The sequence below is a fragment of the Cyanistes caeruleus genome, chromosome 10 (assembly GCF_971803275.1).
Source record: "Cyanistes caeruleus chromosome 10, bCyaCae1.hap1.1, whole genome shotgun sequence".
Classification (NCBI taxonomy): domain Eukaryota; kingdom Metazoa; phylum Chordata; class Aves; order Passeriformes; family Paridae; genus Cyanistes; species Cyanistes caeruleus.
Window position 1 is genome coordinate 7,693,917 of NC_141710.1, and position 13,979 is coordinate 7,707,895.

Here is a 13,979-nt window from a genome sequence, read left to right on the forward strand (position 1 = left end):
AAAACACACATGAAGATGAGGCAACCGACTCCAAAGAACCTTTTCTAAAAACATGCCTCCAAATCCCAGAAGGAGCTGAGCACCTTCAATTCAGCACCCAGCAAAATTAAGCTCACTGACCTGTGCAAGAATCCATTTAAGTTTGATCTTAATTTATGCTTACATGAGCAAGACTTTCAAAGCAGAGGCTAAAGATATTTTATTTATAAACTCCCTTCTCTCCTTCCCTAACCTTCTACAGCTTCTTTTATCCAGAAAAGGGATGCAAAGAGAATATAGGCATTGAGGTATTTTCTTTTAGGCAAATCTTTCTTTTATACAAACTTTAATCCCTAATTCTGCAGCACACAGGATGGTGTATGTGTGTGTGTGGGAGGGTGGGGTGGGGTGGAGACTTTTAGCATTTCTAAGAGTATCCTAGCACCTCTATTATTTAACTGACAATAGAGACTCTCTGAGAAATGAAAATATTTAACAAAGGCAGCAGTGTCAAATATCAAAGGGTATTTAGTGCTAGAAATTTGCAACAAGTAAAGCACCAAAGATTTCCACTTCCTAAAGTGGGAAAGTAATCCAGCTAAAACTCCTGCCCTGCTTCCCAGACTGGTTCTTAACCTACTGCATTTTCCAAAGTTGACTTTGCCAGAATTTCCTGTGTTTAACAAAGTTCCCTTGAAAGATTTGTCTCTTCAAATAACAGTAGCTCAACTGCACTGCTTTGCAGTCATCCACGTTTTGGTGACTGTCACAAGCCAAATCAAATTTAGGCATCTGCTAGAAAATGTGTTTCACCTTCTGCCTATTTCAGCAGTATCATTTGTTTTGCATTATATAATTCTTAGCCTTGCCACCTGGAGCTATTGGACTTCTTCATTAGACCCCTCTGTCCCACCACATCCCAGAGGGCTGCTAATCACTGGCTTTGGTCCATTTACGCTCATCTCCGATTCAATTATGCATTCCACTGAGCCCTAATGAACAGTTCAGTACGGCTCATCCTACCTTGGCATTCTCCGTTGCGCTCCTCGTAGCCAGCATTGCACAAGCAGTTGCCAATGGGCACCAGCCATTCGCCATCTGCCCCACAGTACATTTTTGGCACATCCTTCTCTTCCGAGTTGTTGACGCAGGAGCCGCGAACCTCCACCAGCGAGGAGGTGTCAGCCCCAGTGATGGTGTCTGGAAACTGCGCCAGGTTCCGAACCGTCAGCGGGCACTTCTTATAGAACACACGGACAGAGACCAAAGCAATGCAGGCACCGACGTCCTGGAAAGCCAAATAAAACCCCTTCTTGCTGAGCGGCCCCACGTCCCGGATCTCTGTATTCAGCTTCATGATCCTGTCACCAATGTCCACCTGGGTGAAGCTCTCATCAGCAGCAATGGTGTCTATCTTGGCAAACTGGCTCTCGCGAATAAAACGCTCTTTATCGTTGTTTGATTCGTAGTAATAAAGGTTGAAAGTCTCTTTGCAAGTTCCCATGACACCTGGCAGGCTGTTGCAGTCTCTTAGCGTGAACTTGATTTCAATATAAACCCTCTGAGCCCCCTCACGGGGAATCCAATCAGTTCGTAACCAATTATTCTGACTGGGCTCCATCACGTTGCAGACTTGATAGGTGCGGATCGGAGTGTTCTTCTCATCCATGATGCTCACTTCCTCCCACTGCAGGGAGGAAAAGGGAGAGGAAAATACATCAGTATTAAAAGGAACAACAGCTTCACAAAAAAAACAAGATGCACTTGTTCCATTACAGCAAAACAAACCAAAAAACAGCCCAGCAGACCAAGCCATAGCCAGGACTTCAACTACTTGGACATTAAAGGAAGCACCTGCTCAGGAGAAACAAATTCCAAATCCCCTCATGCCTCGAGGAGCAAGCATGTGTTTTAAGGGCCCTCTGAACCAATGCAAGAATGCTCCCTCAACTGACAGGTTTATTTGCAGTACAGCTCAGTCCACAGAACACTGCCTAGAGCAGGGCTACACACAGAGCTTTACAGACTCACAGAGCAGCACTGACCTGCAGTGGATTTTATTGCAGCAGGTATCTCATGGACCCTGCCTTGCACCTGGGAATATCCAACAGGTGACACAGCACGGCTTAAGTCACACAGAGAGAGTGGCAATCACATTTCAGGCATCGCTACCACTTACTTAAAAAAGCTCTTAAGCGATCCTGTATTTTCCTCTAATCTGCCAACCACTTTTCTGGGCTACCAATATCCCAGACAGACTCAGTAAATTCTATTTTGCAGCAGAAATAGTTGTCTACAAAGAACCAGATCCTTGACTTGGGTAGCTCTTAGAGAAGGAAAAACAGGTAAAGAGACAACATTGTCAGTCTACCAGCAACACCGCCATAACTTTGTTATCTAAACAGTTACTTACTAGAGAGAAGGTAAAAAGAGAAATACTACACATCTTTTTTTCTTTTTTTTTTTCTGGAGTAAATGTCAGGGAACAGCTAAATTCATATTATCAAAATCCCAAAAAGGTTAGCAGAGAGAGAAAGTGCTGAAAGATTGGGATAGCAGCATTCTTCAAAATAGTTACACCCCTCAAATCAAGTTCAGGCATCTTCAGAAGTGCCAACTAGGCAGCATGATTATGAAACAACAACAACACATGTAATCCAAGGTGGGTACAGAATGAGGAGATGCAGGAGTTCAGCATAATGAACTCAGAAAAGGAAAGTACACATACTCAACAATTCTGAAAAAAACTGGTCAAAGTATTCTCTTAGACAGAAGAAAGTTTATCACAGTGCTGTACTGGCAGGGAGAGAAGGCAAAGTAGGGGCATTAGGAAAAGAAAACTTTCCAGGAAAAAAAAACCAAACCAAAACAGCAAAACCATAGCACTTCAATTTATATTATTCAATTTATCCTTCCCTATAAAAATATGAGATAATGATATGCTGACTAGGTTTACAGGCAATACAATGAATCATATAAAATTACCCTTAGAAAACAGTAAGAACTTTAAAGACACTTCTCAGAAGTGCTTTTCAGAACTACTGAAGCCATAGCTTTGATAAACAGAAGCCTTCTTAAGATGAAGGGGCTTCTCGTATAATATTCTGCATTCTTCTCACAAGGATTGCTCTCATGCAAGTGATTTTTACTTAAAAAGCTTCCAGCTTAGCTGAATCTGTTTACAGAATGACAGCAGTTAGCACCATGAGTCACTAGGAGCAGAAAGAATAATATTTTATTTGCTGCCTAGAGATAACTGCAAATTAAAATGAAGGAGGGGGGAAATCAATACTCAGCATGTCACTCCTTTCCAGAGAAAAGGAAGAAATATATCTTAAAAAGTCATCTATCAATGTAAAGTGTAAGACATTGTTAGTAAGAAGACAGACTTGTTTAATTTAGAGCACCACAGAGCTAGTTTACTGTTACAATATTGTCTTTATGATCCATCACTTTCCATTCTGCTTATCTTCAGATTGCCTACGCTACCAGTATTGTGTGTGGTGCAAGAGAAAGGAAGAAGCAGAGGGAAATAATAGTTGTTGATGGGATTTCCTTTAGTGCATTCACACAATGGAGGATGCTGCTAGAGGATTCAATAGAGAGACCGCTGAGGTCAACAGACACACAGCAACTGAATTCAGCAAGTTTTTGGATCGTGTTCTCAACACACCCATCTGCTGACCAGCACACAAATGTACAGAGTTGGGCTTCTTATTTCATTAAGGCACAAAATTACAAAACAAACCCAAGTGCATCTTTCTGACAGAGCTGAAAAAAAACCCCTACAGACCAAAATTTCCAGGCACTGCAAATGACTTTTAACTCTAAGTATGTGGTCAAAGCTGTAACTTTTTGCTTTCAAGCTGAAATTAAATTTTATAATACAGCTCTTCCCACAGTTTAATGAAGCAGATTAAAACATTCTGGGCATAAAACCTGCTTTTCAACTGTGAAAAGCAAGAGTAAATCATTAATTACATTTATAATGCAATTCATTAATTCCTCTGGGGCTACTATATAGCTAGTCACTGCTAAATGACTATCTTGATCTCCAGCCTTCTTATCCACACAGCACTCAGACCCCAGAAACAGTGTGGTTCAGATCTAGAAAAATACCTTTTTTTAACAGACAAAGTATACACAGTTAAAGAAAAACACTGAAGGAAAAATTCTTCCCAGGAAGATAAAGGAGTTTGTTTCTGCTGCTTGAAATAAATCTGCAGCATATGAAGCAAAGTAAATGCTTTCCAAGCACTGTATCTCAGAAACAGACCATGTACTCTTAAATTTTTCACTACAGGCTTAAAAATAGAACACACGTATGTAGGTTTAGTGAAACGAGTCACGTCCACAATAAGAGCACACATTTTTCCTTCTCAAGCTTGCATGGTGCTTTCAGAAAAAAACATGTGGAGAAAGGGGGAATCCAAGAGCCATTAATAATATACAGCTGTCCTCTGATCATTGATTCCACTGCTGACTTATTAAAACTTGTATTTTAGGTTGTGTTTTAATGCACAGCACAGATATCCCTCGGAGAGGTGTCCGACAGACCCCGTCTCATTAACCGACATTTCCAGGGTGCGGGATTAACAGGGACGCCCGACTCTCACCGAGATAGAGCTGTACCTTTCCACGCTGTCAAAAGATGAGGGCAATTGCCTGCAATCAGCACCGAGTGTGCACCGTGGGCGCTGCCAGAGGCCTGCCAATCACATCCCCACTCTCTGAAAAACCAAGTTTCGGGGACAGCACAGTGTGCTCAGGCGGAGCACAAGCCAGGATTGTAGTCAAGTTCACCCAGAACAACAATGGGGGAGCAAAACAATCCCCCATTCTCCCATGTTATGGTTATTCAGAGCTTATGCATAATGCATCACCAGCCAACGCAGCCTCGGATTCCTTCCGCTCACTGCTGTTTCCTTAGCTCTGCTTCTTCTAATTATGAGCGGGAACGCACACCAAAAAAGAAAGTAAATTTGTAGGTTTCCTGAAGAATCCAATGCTTTGTTGTGCACAGGTCCTGATCTTTCAGCACTTTCCTTTTTCAAACACTTTAACTTAGTTACTTCTGCTTAAGGATTCCAAGCTGCTTTTACTCATTTAATATTAAAAGGATTTGGGCTTTTTTTTTACATTCATGTTTAGTGTGCATTGCTGGCATTTTTCCTTAAATTGTTCATATGAAGAAAGAAAAAGCCTTTCTAATTGCTTATTAAAAGAAAGTCCCATGAAGTACAGTCTCCTCCAGATCCCAGCAACTCCAGAGTCCAACATTCGAAGGAGTTTCCCAGAGATGCACTAGGCACCCTGCAGGTCAGGGCACAGATGAGGGAGCAGCATGGAGAATACAATAATATAAAGCCAAACCAAAAAATAAAGCTACCTTGTGTTCAGCCCTCTAAGCAAAGGGACTGTAAGCCCAGCAATGAACCTCTTAATGTCATCACATCACCACTGGGCAGTGCATTCGAGCAGCCGTCTGTTCAGCAAGACAATTGTAAACCTACATATAAAGAAACTTCAAGGAATCACAGTCAAGCACTGGGAGCTGCAATTTATCTGTTCAGAAGCCAAAACACACGATGTTTACACTCTGAAACAGGACAGCTGTCCCATCATAACAAAAGGTCTATCGTGTCTATTGATCCCTACTCCTTCATCCAGAAATAGAACAGCAATTGCCCTGAACATCTCCCAGCCGAGACAGTCCACAGATAAAATAATAGCAGTCAAGAATGCCAATTCAGTCGGCAGATCACATTTCTTGTTGGTATTTCAGTTTTAAATAGGCATCTAAGACCATGCCTCAACCAATCTCTTAATTCTGAAACCTCTTTTCTGCCCTTTTGGTTTCCACTTATTCCATGACAGAACTATCCAAAGGGAGTATAGAGTTTCTCCAACAAAGAGTAATTCACTTGGTAAGCCAGGGAAGAAATCTGACCTCCTCACCACAATCAACAATAATCGAGCCATTAGGACTCTCTGAAAGTTACTAATCACCCCCTTTACCCTTTTGATCAGATAGCGGTTTAAAACTTACCCCTCCTTCCAGGGGACTTGCTATCCACCCCAGTTCTCCCTGAACTGATCTGGAATCCAGCAAGGTAACTGCAGAAAGGTACAAATAAAAGAGATTAAATTCCAGCTGCCAAAAGGCAATATTAAAATGAATGGTTTACCTGAACGTTTCCATATGTGCGGAGCACGATCGCATCCCCCTTCCACTTGAAATGAAATGTTATTTCCGACCGCGTCAATTTCTTAAAAACACTTGGAAACTCCCTCTGAGGCCTGGCGCGTTGGTTTCCCGGCTCGCTGGAGCCGCTCAGGGGCGCGGAGGGGAGCGGCGGGGTCCCGGCACACCTGCGAGACACCGGAGCGCCTCTCGGAGCGCTGCCCGCCGCTGGGCACCTCCCGCCGCCCGGGACAGCGCGCCCGCAGCCGGCGATGGGCTCAGAGCCGGCACTTTCCGAGAGCGCGGCCGGGCACCCACACGGCTGGCGGGGGCTCCCGAGGCGAGCGGCGCCCCACGCCCACACCCCGGCACGGCCGCGGGCTTCCCCCGGACCGGCCCGCAGAACGGGCTGAACCGGGGCCCCGGGGAACGGCGCGGAGCCGCCGAGCGCTCCCGGGAGAACCGGTTCCATGAGCCGCCCTGCGATCCGGGGCCGGCCCGGCGCCGCTCGCGGGAGCGCTGCGGCTCGGCCCGGCCGGGGCAGCGGCCCGGGCCGCGGGGGGACGCGCGGGGCAGGCGGCGGCCGCTGCGCTCCGCTCCGGGACACCTGTGCCGGCACCGGCAGCGCCGCTCGGGCAGGTCCGCGGCCGCCGGACGGGCAGCGACCGGCCGGGGCAGCGCGGGGCAAGCGCCGTCCCGGCGGCGAGCGGAGCGGCGGGGCGGGGAGGGGACGGGATGGGACGGGACGGCACCGCCGCCCGCCCGGGGACACCGAACTTCGCCCCCGGCGCCCCGCCGGGAGAACGCGCAGCCCGGCGGCCGGCAAACCTCACCTTCGTTGGCGGGATAGACCCGTGAGCCGGTGACGGCGCCGCAGACGCCGACGAGGAGCGGGAGGAGGGCGCAGATCGGGACCCCGGCCATGCCGCCGCGCTCCGGCCGCGCTATCCCAGCGGAATAACTGCCTACATGGGGCGCGCGGCGCGCGCTAGACATTGCCAAGGGGGCGGGGCCCGCCCGTCCGTCACGAGCCGCAGCCAATCGCCGCCCGCTCCGCGCCGCGCGCCCCGCCCCTTCCCGCCCCGCGGGCGCTCGGCGCGGGGAGCCGGGCCGGGCGCTGAGGGGCGCTCCGGCCGGGCCGTGTGGGAGCGCGGCCCCGAGCCCGCGGCACTGCGAGCGGCCGCGGCCGGCGGGCCCTCCGCGGGGGTCTGCGGCCTTAACAGTGCCCCAGCTCCCAAGGAGGATGGAAAAGGCGAAAAGACAAAGTTAGGAGGGGCAGAGTGGCGGGGGAACCGCGGCCGCGGTGTGCGCACGGACCTGCCCCGCGCCGGGCCCGCGGTGGCCCCGCGTCCCGGGAGCATCCCCGGAGCTGCCGCCGCCCTGCCCGGCACGGCCCGGCCCGGAACGGCGCCACCGTTGAGCAACAGCGCCACCTGGCGGGAACAGCGGCTCCCCGGGGCCCGGCAGGGACGGACAGGGATGTGCAGGGACGGACAGGGATGTGCAGGGACGGACAGATGTGTGCAGGGACGGACAGATGTGTGCAGGGATGGGCAGTGCGGGTCCCCTGGGAGCGGCAGAGGACGTTCGGCGCTCTCCGCGAAGGTGCCAATCGTTCACGCTTTTATGCCCCGGGGCAGCGGCCGGGCGGGGCGGGCTGCTGGGAAAGCCGGGATCGGAGCGATTCCCTCTGAACGCTAAAATCCATCGGGACAGGCTCGTGCACATCCCCCTCGTCCACAGCCGTAGGCGGGACGCGTCCACCCGAGCCGTGCCCGGGACACCCGTGTTGGCTGATGCCCTTAGGCGGTCCCCGGGAACCTGCGCTGTGCGGCCGCAGCCCCGCTTTGCTTTCAACGCTCCGAACATCCCACTTCTTAAAAAATACTCTCTAAATGCGCCTTGACAACAAAATCGTAGTTTTTTAGAAGCCCGCTGAGCCTTGGGGCGGTCAGGCAGCGTCAGCGGGCTGAGCACTGTCCTTGGACGGTCCGTACCCACTCACAGAGCTGCCCCCGGACCCGTCTGTCTGTCTGTCTGTCTGTCTGTCTGTCCGGCCGCGCTGGCCCCCTGCCGGGACAGCGTTGCGGGGCCGGGGAAAGCCGAGCAGCTCCCGAGCTGCCCTCCCCGCGATGCTCCGTCCCTCCGCTCCGGGTCCCGCTGCCCGAGCCTCGGCGAGCTCCAGAGCCGGCGCTTCCCGCAGCGCCTCCCGCTCCGGCCGCCGGGCCCCCCGCGCTCCCAGCCGCGGCTCCTGGCGGCGGCGCTGCCTCAGTTTCCCGCAGACTGGGAGGCGGTGAGGGCCCCCCTCTCTCCCGTGGGGGCAGCTCCCCCGCTCCCGCAGCGCCCTCTCGGCACCCCCGGCACTCCCCTGGCTCCGGGCGGACGCAGCTCCCTCCCCGGCAGCATCCCGGCACCCCGCGCTCGGGGAATCGCACCCACACTCTCTCTCCGAGGGGTTTTCCTCCGTCTGGGATAAAACGAATCCTTGCCAGAGTTAGCCGTAGCTTCCGCACAGAAACCCTTTCCAGGCTCGATTAGCTAAAAAAAATACTTGGAAAGCGACTTAAAGTTTGACTAACAATTCTGTGGATCGAGAAACACGCCTGCTCAGAACCTGCTGTTTTCTCTTTAAATCGCTCTGCTTTTCCCCGAATTCAAGTATCTGTGAAACATAATACTTACAAACACACCCTTGGTGACACTTTTTTGCTTAAAACACAGAGTATCTTTTACCCGGTTTGATTTTAGGTCAAGATCTAGGGAGGATAGGTTTTTTGGCTCTTAAAACTGCTTTTAAGAAGGTTTATTAACACAGTATTTACAACGAGGTTCCTATTTCTGAGGCTCAGATTGTTTTCCTTAGCCTTGAAACATTTCTCTTGGAGCTCCCACTGGCAGAACCTTAATGATAACCCTGCAGAGATAGCTGGTGTGTTTTTCTCTTTCCGTAGAAAATAAATCTTTTAAGCGGCTGCTTGGATAATGGGCGTTAGAAACCAGTGTAGCACAGTCAATGCAACTGTTAAAACTTGTACTTCCTGACTTTAATTATCTGCAAGAATTCTTGGCCTAATGAGAAGGAAGAAAAGGTTTAGTGCCTTTTTTATTATTTACACAGAAATATAGGCAGTCCTCAATTAAAACTATCTGAATGTTCTTCTTTTCACATCTTTGATGCCTCTGACAGATCTACTACGAGTCAGGAGAAACTTTATGGGAATGGTGATGCATCAAAACGTCTTCTTTTTTTAATTAAAGTTATTTTTGTGGCAATGCCAGAAGAGTCAGTCGTCATTAAAAATATATAAAATGCTTTGAAACCTTAATTTTTTTCAGTAATTTAATGTAATTTTAATTTGTTTTAAAAAGTCACATAAAATAAACACAGACAATGTAAAAAAGGCCTGCAAATGTCATAAAATAAAAGGTTTGCAATCCAACCAAATCTATTATATTTTGGCTCCAGTATGTGGGTTTTTTTTAAGAAGTCTTGCCAAAATAATCACAATTTCCTTACTTTGTGTCATTTCAACGAATCGTAAAAGCCCAGCTTGGTTTTAACAGATGTCATCGATACTTGGACTAAATCCTGTTCTCTGCTTCACCCAGTAACTCCACCCTTTAACAAAGTATCTGACATCAAAATTTATTCCTTAAAATTTTGTTACAGCCGTTGGAGCTGTTACATTTGTCTTAAACGAGTATTACCTGAGCAGCGTGCGCTGCTGCCAACCTGCCAACCTCTGTTATTGTACCTCGCTATCAGGAGTGATTTGGCTTTGATGGGGACTAATCATGTTTGCACCATCAAGGAGTTTACACCATTTAAATGGTCAATTTAATGCAGCTCAATAAAGCACAGCCAGCGTCTCTGGTGTTTGTCTCAGACCTTGTATTTGTCTCAGCTCCTCAGTGAAACTGTATTCAGACACTGTAACAATTATGACAGTGTGTTAAATGTTTGATCCTGTCTGCTTCAGAGAGGTCAACCCCAGCCGACTTATTTAGAGATCAGGGCTGGAGTGGTACAGACAAACAGGCACATGAAAACACAAACACGGAGCCTCTGAGAAACTGTAAATCATCTCGAAGTGGAAGGACTGAAATATTGTTGTGTTTCCTACTCACTCACAGTTTGTTCTCCTCGTATTTTGAAGCACTGCGGGAATATTTTAGTGTATAAATAATTGTGCATTGATACAAGGGCATTGTCTCAGATGTATCTCTGTAGTTAATGTAATTTCTAACAGAACACTGAATGGATATCAAATGTTTCTCACACACATGCATGCTTATACATTCAGAATTGTTTTATGTTTTTTCCAATCACAAACACAACATTTATAAGTTACATTAAGCCTCTGAAAGGGCTGTGATTTTGGATGAACATTCAGTTCTATTTTTACTTTATCTTTTCATTCTCCATTTTTCTATGTCCACCTACTCATGCTCGTCCATCTCCCCAGAAGCTTTTTGCTGTCAGTCAAGTGACAACCTCAGTAGGAAGCTCTCTGTGTTCATGGGCCTCCTGAGGCCCAGCACTACATTTAGATGGGGGAAAGGAAGAAAAAAAAAAAAAAAAAAAAAGAAAAATAAGAAAGCAGAGGGGGGAGGAAGCACAAGCTCTTCCTTTAGTATGCAATTCCACAGCCTGCAGGAAAAATTCACCGTCTCCTCTGAAAAGCCTTTTCCTACAAAAATTCAATCCTATTTACTCCACTCCCACACAACATCCACACTACTTGGCTATTTGCAAAAGAGTGTAAAATAACCCCAGGAAGTGTAAGACTCACACACAGAGTCTCATTGTCAAAGGAAATAATGCCCCAAAGGTTCACCTTTATCAGGCTTGGCACCAGAGAGTCACTGCCGGCTCCTTCCCAGTACAAGTGCTCAGATGTGCCCAGCCTTTCCCTCCCTGGATTTACTGATTCTTTTGGATCTGTGAGTATTAAACATTTGCCAGTAGATTACCTGACAAAATTTATTGCCAGCTATTTCAGAATAACAGCTTTTTACCTGATATGAGTAAGATTTCATTCCTAGGTCATGTTTGCTTTAGATGAAGTTGCAGGCTGTAATACAAAAGGCCGTAGCAGGAGAACATCTCCATGAAGGTAATATGCATTTCTATAAACATCAAGCTGGCAGAATGATTTTGTTTCAGCTGGGATTAGCAGGAGTTTTGCTGCTGACCTCAATAAGAAAAGGATCAGGTTTATAGCTCACTTGCAAATCCACTCTGCAAAAAAAAGTGAGCTTTAGGCACTGTAGATTATTTACACTTCCTTTTGTTAATCGTAATCATCATCACAAGATTTTCCTATTCATTACTGCCTTGATGCTGATTACAGGACCTGTGACAGTCTCTTTATTCAGAGTAGGCACACGGTGTGACTTGACAATATACAGACAGATAGATTCATAGATTTTTTTTGCCTTTTCTAACCAGCAGTGCTAAGGGAAACTAGAGAAGCGTAAGTGAAATGTGACAGGATTTTAATGACAATTTAAATACTATCTTTTGTTACATTTGTCCTGGCAACGCAACTCAAATCTCATAGTCAGTCTAAAATTTATAATCCGCCACTGGCAGGTCCATGAAAGGAAATCCTATCAGCAAAGATATTTACAAATCCAGGAGTGTTTACAATGCAGATTATGTTTCCTAAAATAAATAAACATAAAAGGGCACTGGCAAAAGGTAAAATCAGCATGGATGAAGAAGAGAAATAAATGCACCAAAATGTCAGAGCAGGTATTACTGCTTTTCTCTGAATAAGCAGATGAAATGTAACCAATGCAAGCTCCCACCTCTGCAGCAGAGGTGTTGGTTTAGCTCTCACCCTCAGCAAGGCCGGGGGCAGGCAGAGACCTGCAGGTTTTTCCTGTGAAAGTGTGACCAATAAACCAGAGCAAATAACTGTGTAAGGCTGCAGGTTGTTTGCAGTGCACAGATGCTTGGCAACCTGGAGAGGAATGTGCTTGCCCACGTTTCACTGGAAGGTTATTTAAAGCTCTGGAGGTTAATAGACACCTTCATTATTACAAACAGCTTTTAAATATCTCAGTCTTTGTACTGCCTGTCCTCAGCAGCTGCGCTTCTTACTCAGTCAGGATCGCTTGGGAGTGGCGTCAGCTTCCAGAAATTAAAAGTTTGTGGGATGAAGATGTCGGGCTGGCGCAGGAGCGGTGGTGGGAGAGCTCTGGCAGGGCCAGGGCTCCCAGCCAGAGGGGATGTGCATGGGCAGCCTCCTCCAAAGGGCTCCTCGGAGCCCGTGAGAGGGAGCGTGTGCCATTAATAATGAAACAAACGTCAGCAGAACAGCCTCTGCCAGAAAGCGTGGGGAATCTGCCTGTAGCAGCTTCAGAGGAGCCCTAGCTGAACTGGAAAGGTAAAGCTAAAACTGCATCCAGACTTCCTTAAAAGCACCCACCCATTTTTCTGCACTGGGAAAAACAGGCAGGCATACTTGGATTTTCTCTGTCAAGAATAGGGTCACAGTTTAAGATTCTGAACCAGATTCTGGCCTGTTCTAAAGTAAAGTCGAATTTTACCAGCAGCTTGGCTACTAAGCTTTAATATGTAGGCAGAATTGTGCCCTTCATGTGAAAACAGAATAAATTTAAAATTAATATAAATTAAAAGAAAGTGTTTCTCAGGTTTTTGGGGTTTTTTCATATTGGAATTTTAGGTTTCCTGCCATAATTTACTGCAGGTAATATTAAAAAAGAAAGCATTACTTTAATTGTAGCAGTAAAAGTTCAGTATAAACAAAGATAATTTTTGTGCAAAAAATCTTTGGATTGTCTTTTTTGTAAAACTGTCTAAAGTGTCAGAGCTCGAATTAATTTTTATTCTGTGAGTTCAGAGACAGAGATCTTTTCAGAGATTATTTATGCAATGATGCTACCACTCAAACTGCACCAGAGACAGGTTCCCTACAGAGCACTGAAGCTTTCTGGCACTTCTAATAGAGTGTAAATCCTAATTAACTCAGATTAAATCCTATCTGAGATGGTCCACCCATTATTATGAACAAAATATTGGCAACCATATAGGAGAAAACTGTGTAAAATAAGAAGAAATACCACCCCCTCCTTCTTATTCAATGTGTACTATGTTTAATAGTAGAACAGACTCTGTCTTTATTTACAATTAAATAAAAAAGCATTGCTTTTTATTACAAAAAGTGGAAAGTATTTGTACTTTTTTTCTATGCATGCAGGCATGACTGATACAGGACAGGAGAAAGATTAATTTTGTGAGTTTACCTCTGGCAGAAGGGCTCTGCTCCAAGTTCTGCACAGATCTCCCAAAACAGCCGCTGCAGCAACAGTTTTGAAGCTGGATGTAGGTGATTGCTCACGTTACAACACTGATGCTAAATAAAGTCAGAGAGATCTGTAGGCTTCTAGTGCCTCTTGTGCCATGGTTACCAAGAATTTGGAGATGTGTGGTTTCCTCGTGGTAACATCCATAAGGAAGTGTGGAACTTGTGGCCTAGAGGTTGGCCAGCCTTTAAGAGATGGTGAGCTTACTCAGGATCTGAAACTTTGCCTGTGTTTCTCTGTCCTGATTTCAGATTACCTGTAGATACAAAAGAATGATTGTTTATTAACTAAGAAACTACTTGTCCTATTTTAGGGAACCACTAACTGGAAGAAGTGAGTATATGTACATAGTTCAGTATTTACACTGATGTGGCAGAATACTGCGAATTCTGGATTATGTAAGCAAAATAGTAGGCACAGAGATGAAAGACAATGGACAATGGAAAAAAAAAACCGAAAACCATCCCTTGCTTTTATATTA

The 13,979-nt window shown here is 46.5% G+C and overlaps 1 protein-coding gene across 5 annotated transcripts in view; it reads right to left on the reverse strand.

Moving 5' to 3' along the window:
- The window catches only part of EPHA4 (EPH receptor A4), a 107,991-nt gene extending 99,292 nt beyond the window's left edge, over positions 1-8,699 (reverse strand). For 3 of the 5 annotated variants that reach the window (XM_086844810.1, XM_086844809.1, XM_086844808.1), the window contains exons 1-3: positions 6,997-7,183; positions 6,029-6,096; positions 1,003-1,666 (exon numbers count right to left, since the gene is read on the reverse strand). In XM_086844810.1, coding sequence (XP_086700936.1) covers positions 1,003-1,666; positions 6,029-6,096; positions 6,997-7,159 — 895 coding nt within the window. In that variant the 5' untranslated portion in view covers positions 7,160-7,183. Of the gene's footprint in view, positions 1-1,002; positions 1,667-6,028; positions 6,097-6,167; positions 6,660-6,996; positions 7,184-8,602 lie in introns of those variants that run through there. The other 2 variants (XM_086844811.1, XM_086844812.1) reach the window with 2 other exon arrangements.
- Between the last annotated feature and the right edge of the window lie 5,280 nt (positions 8,700-13,979).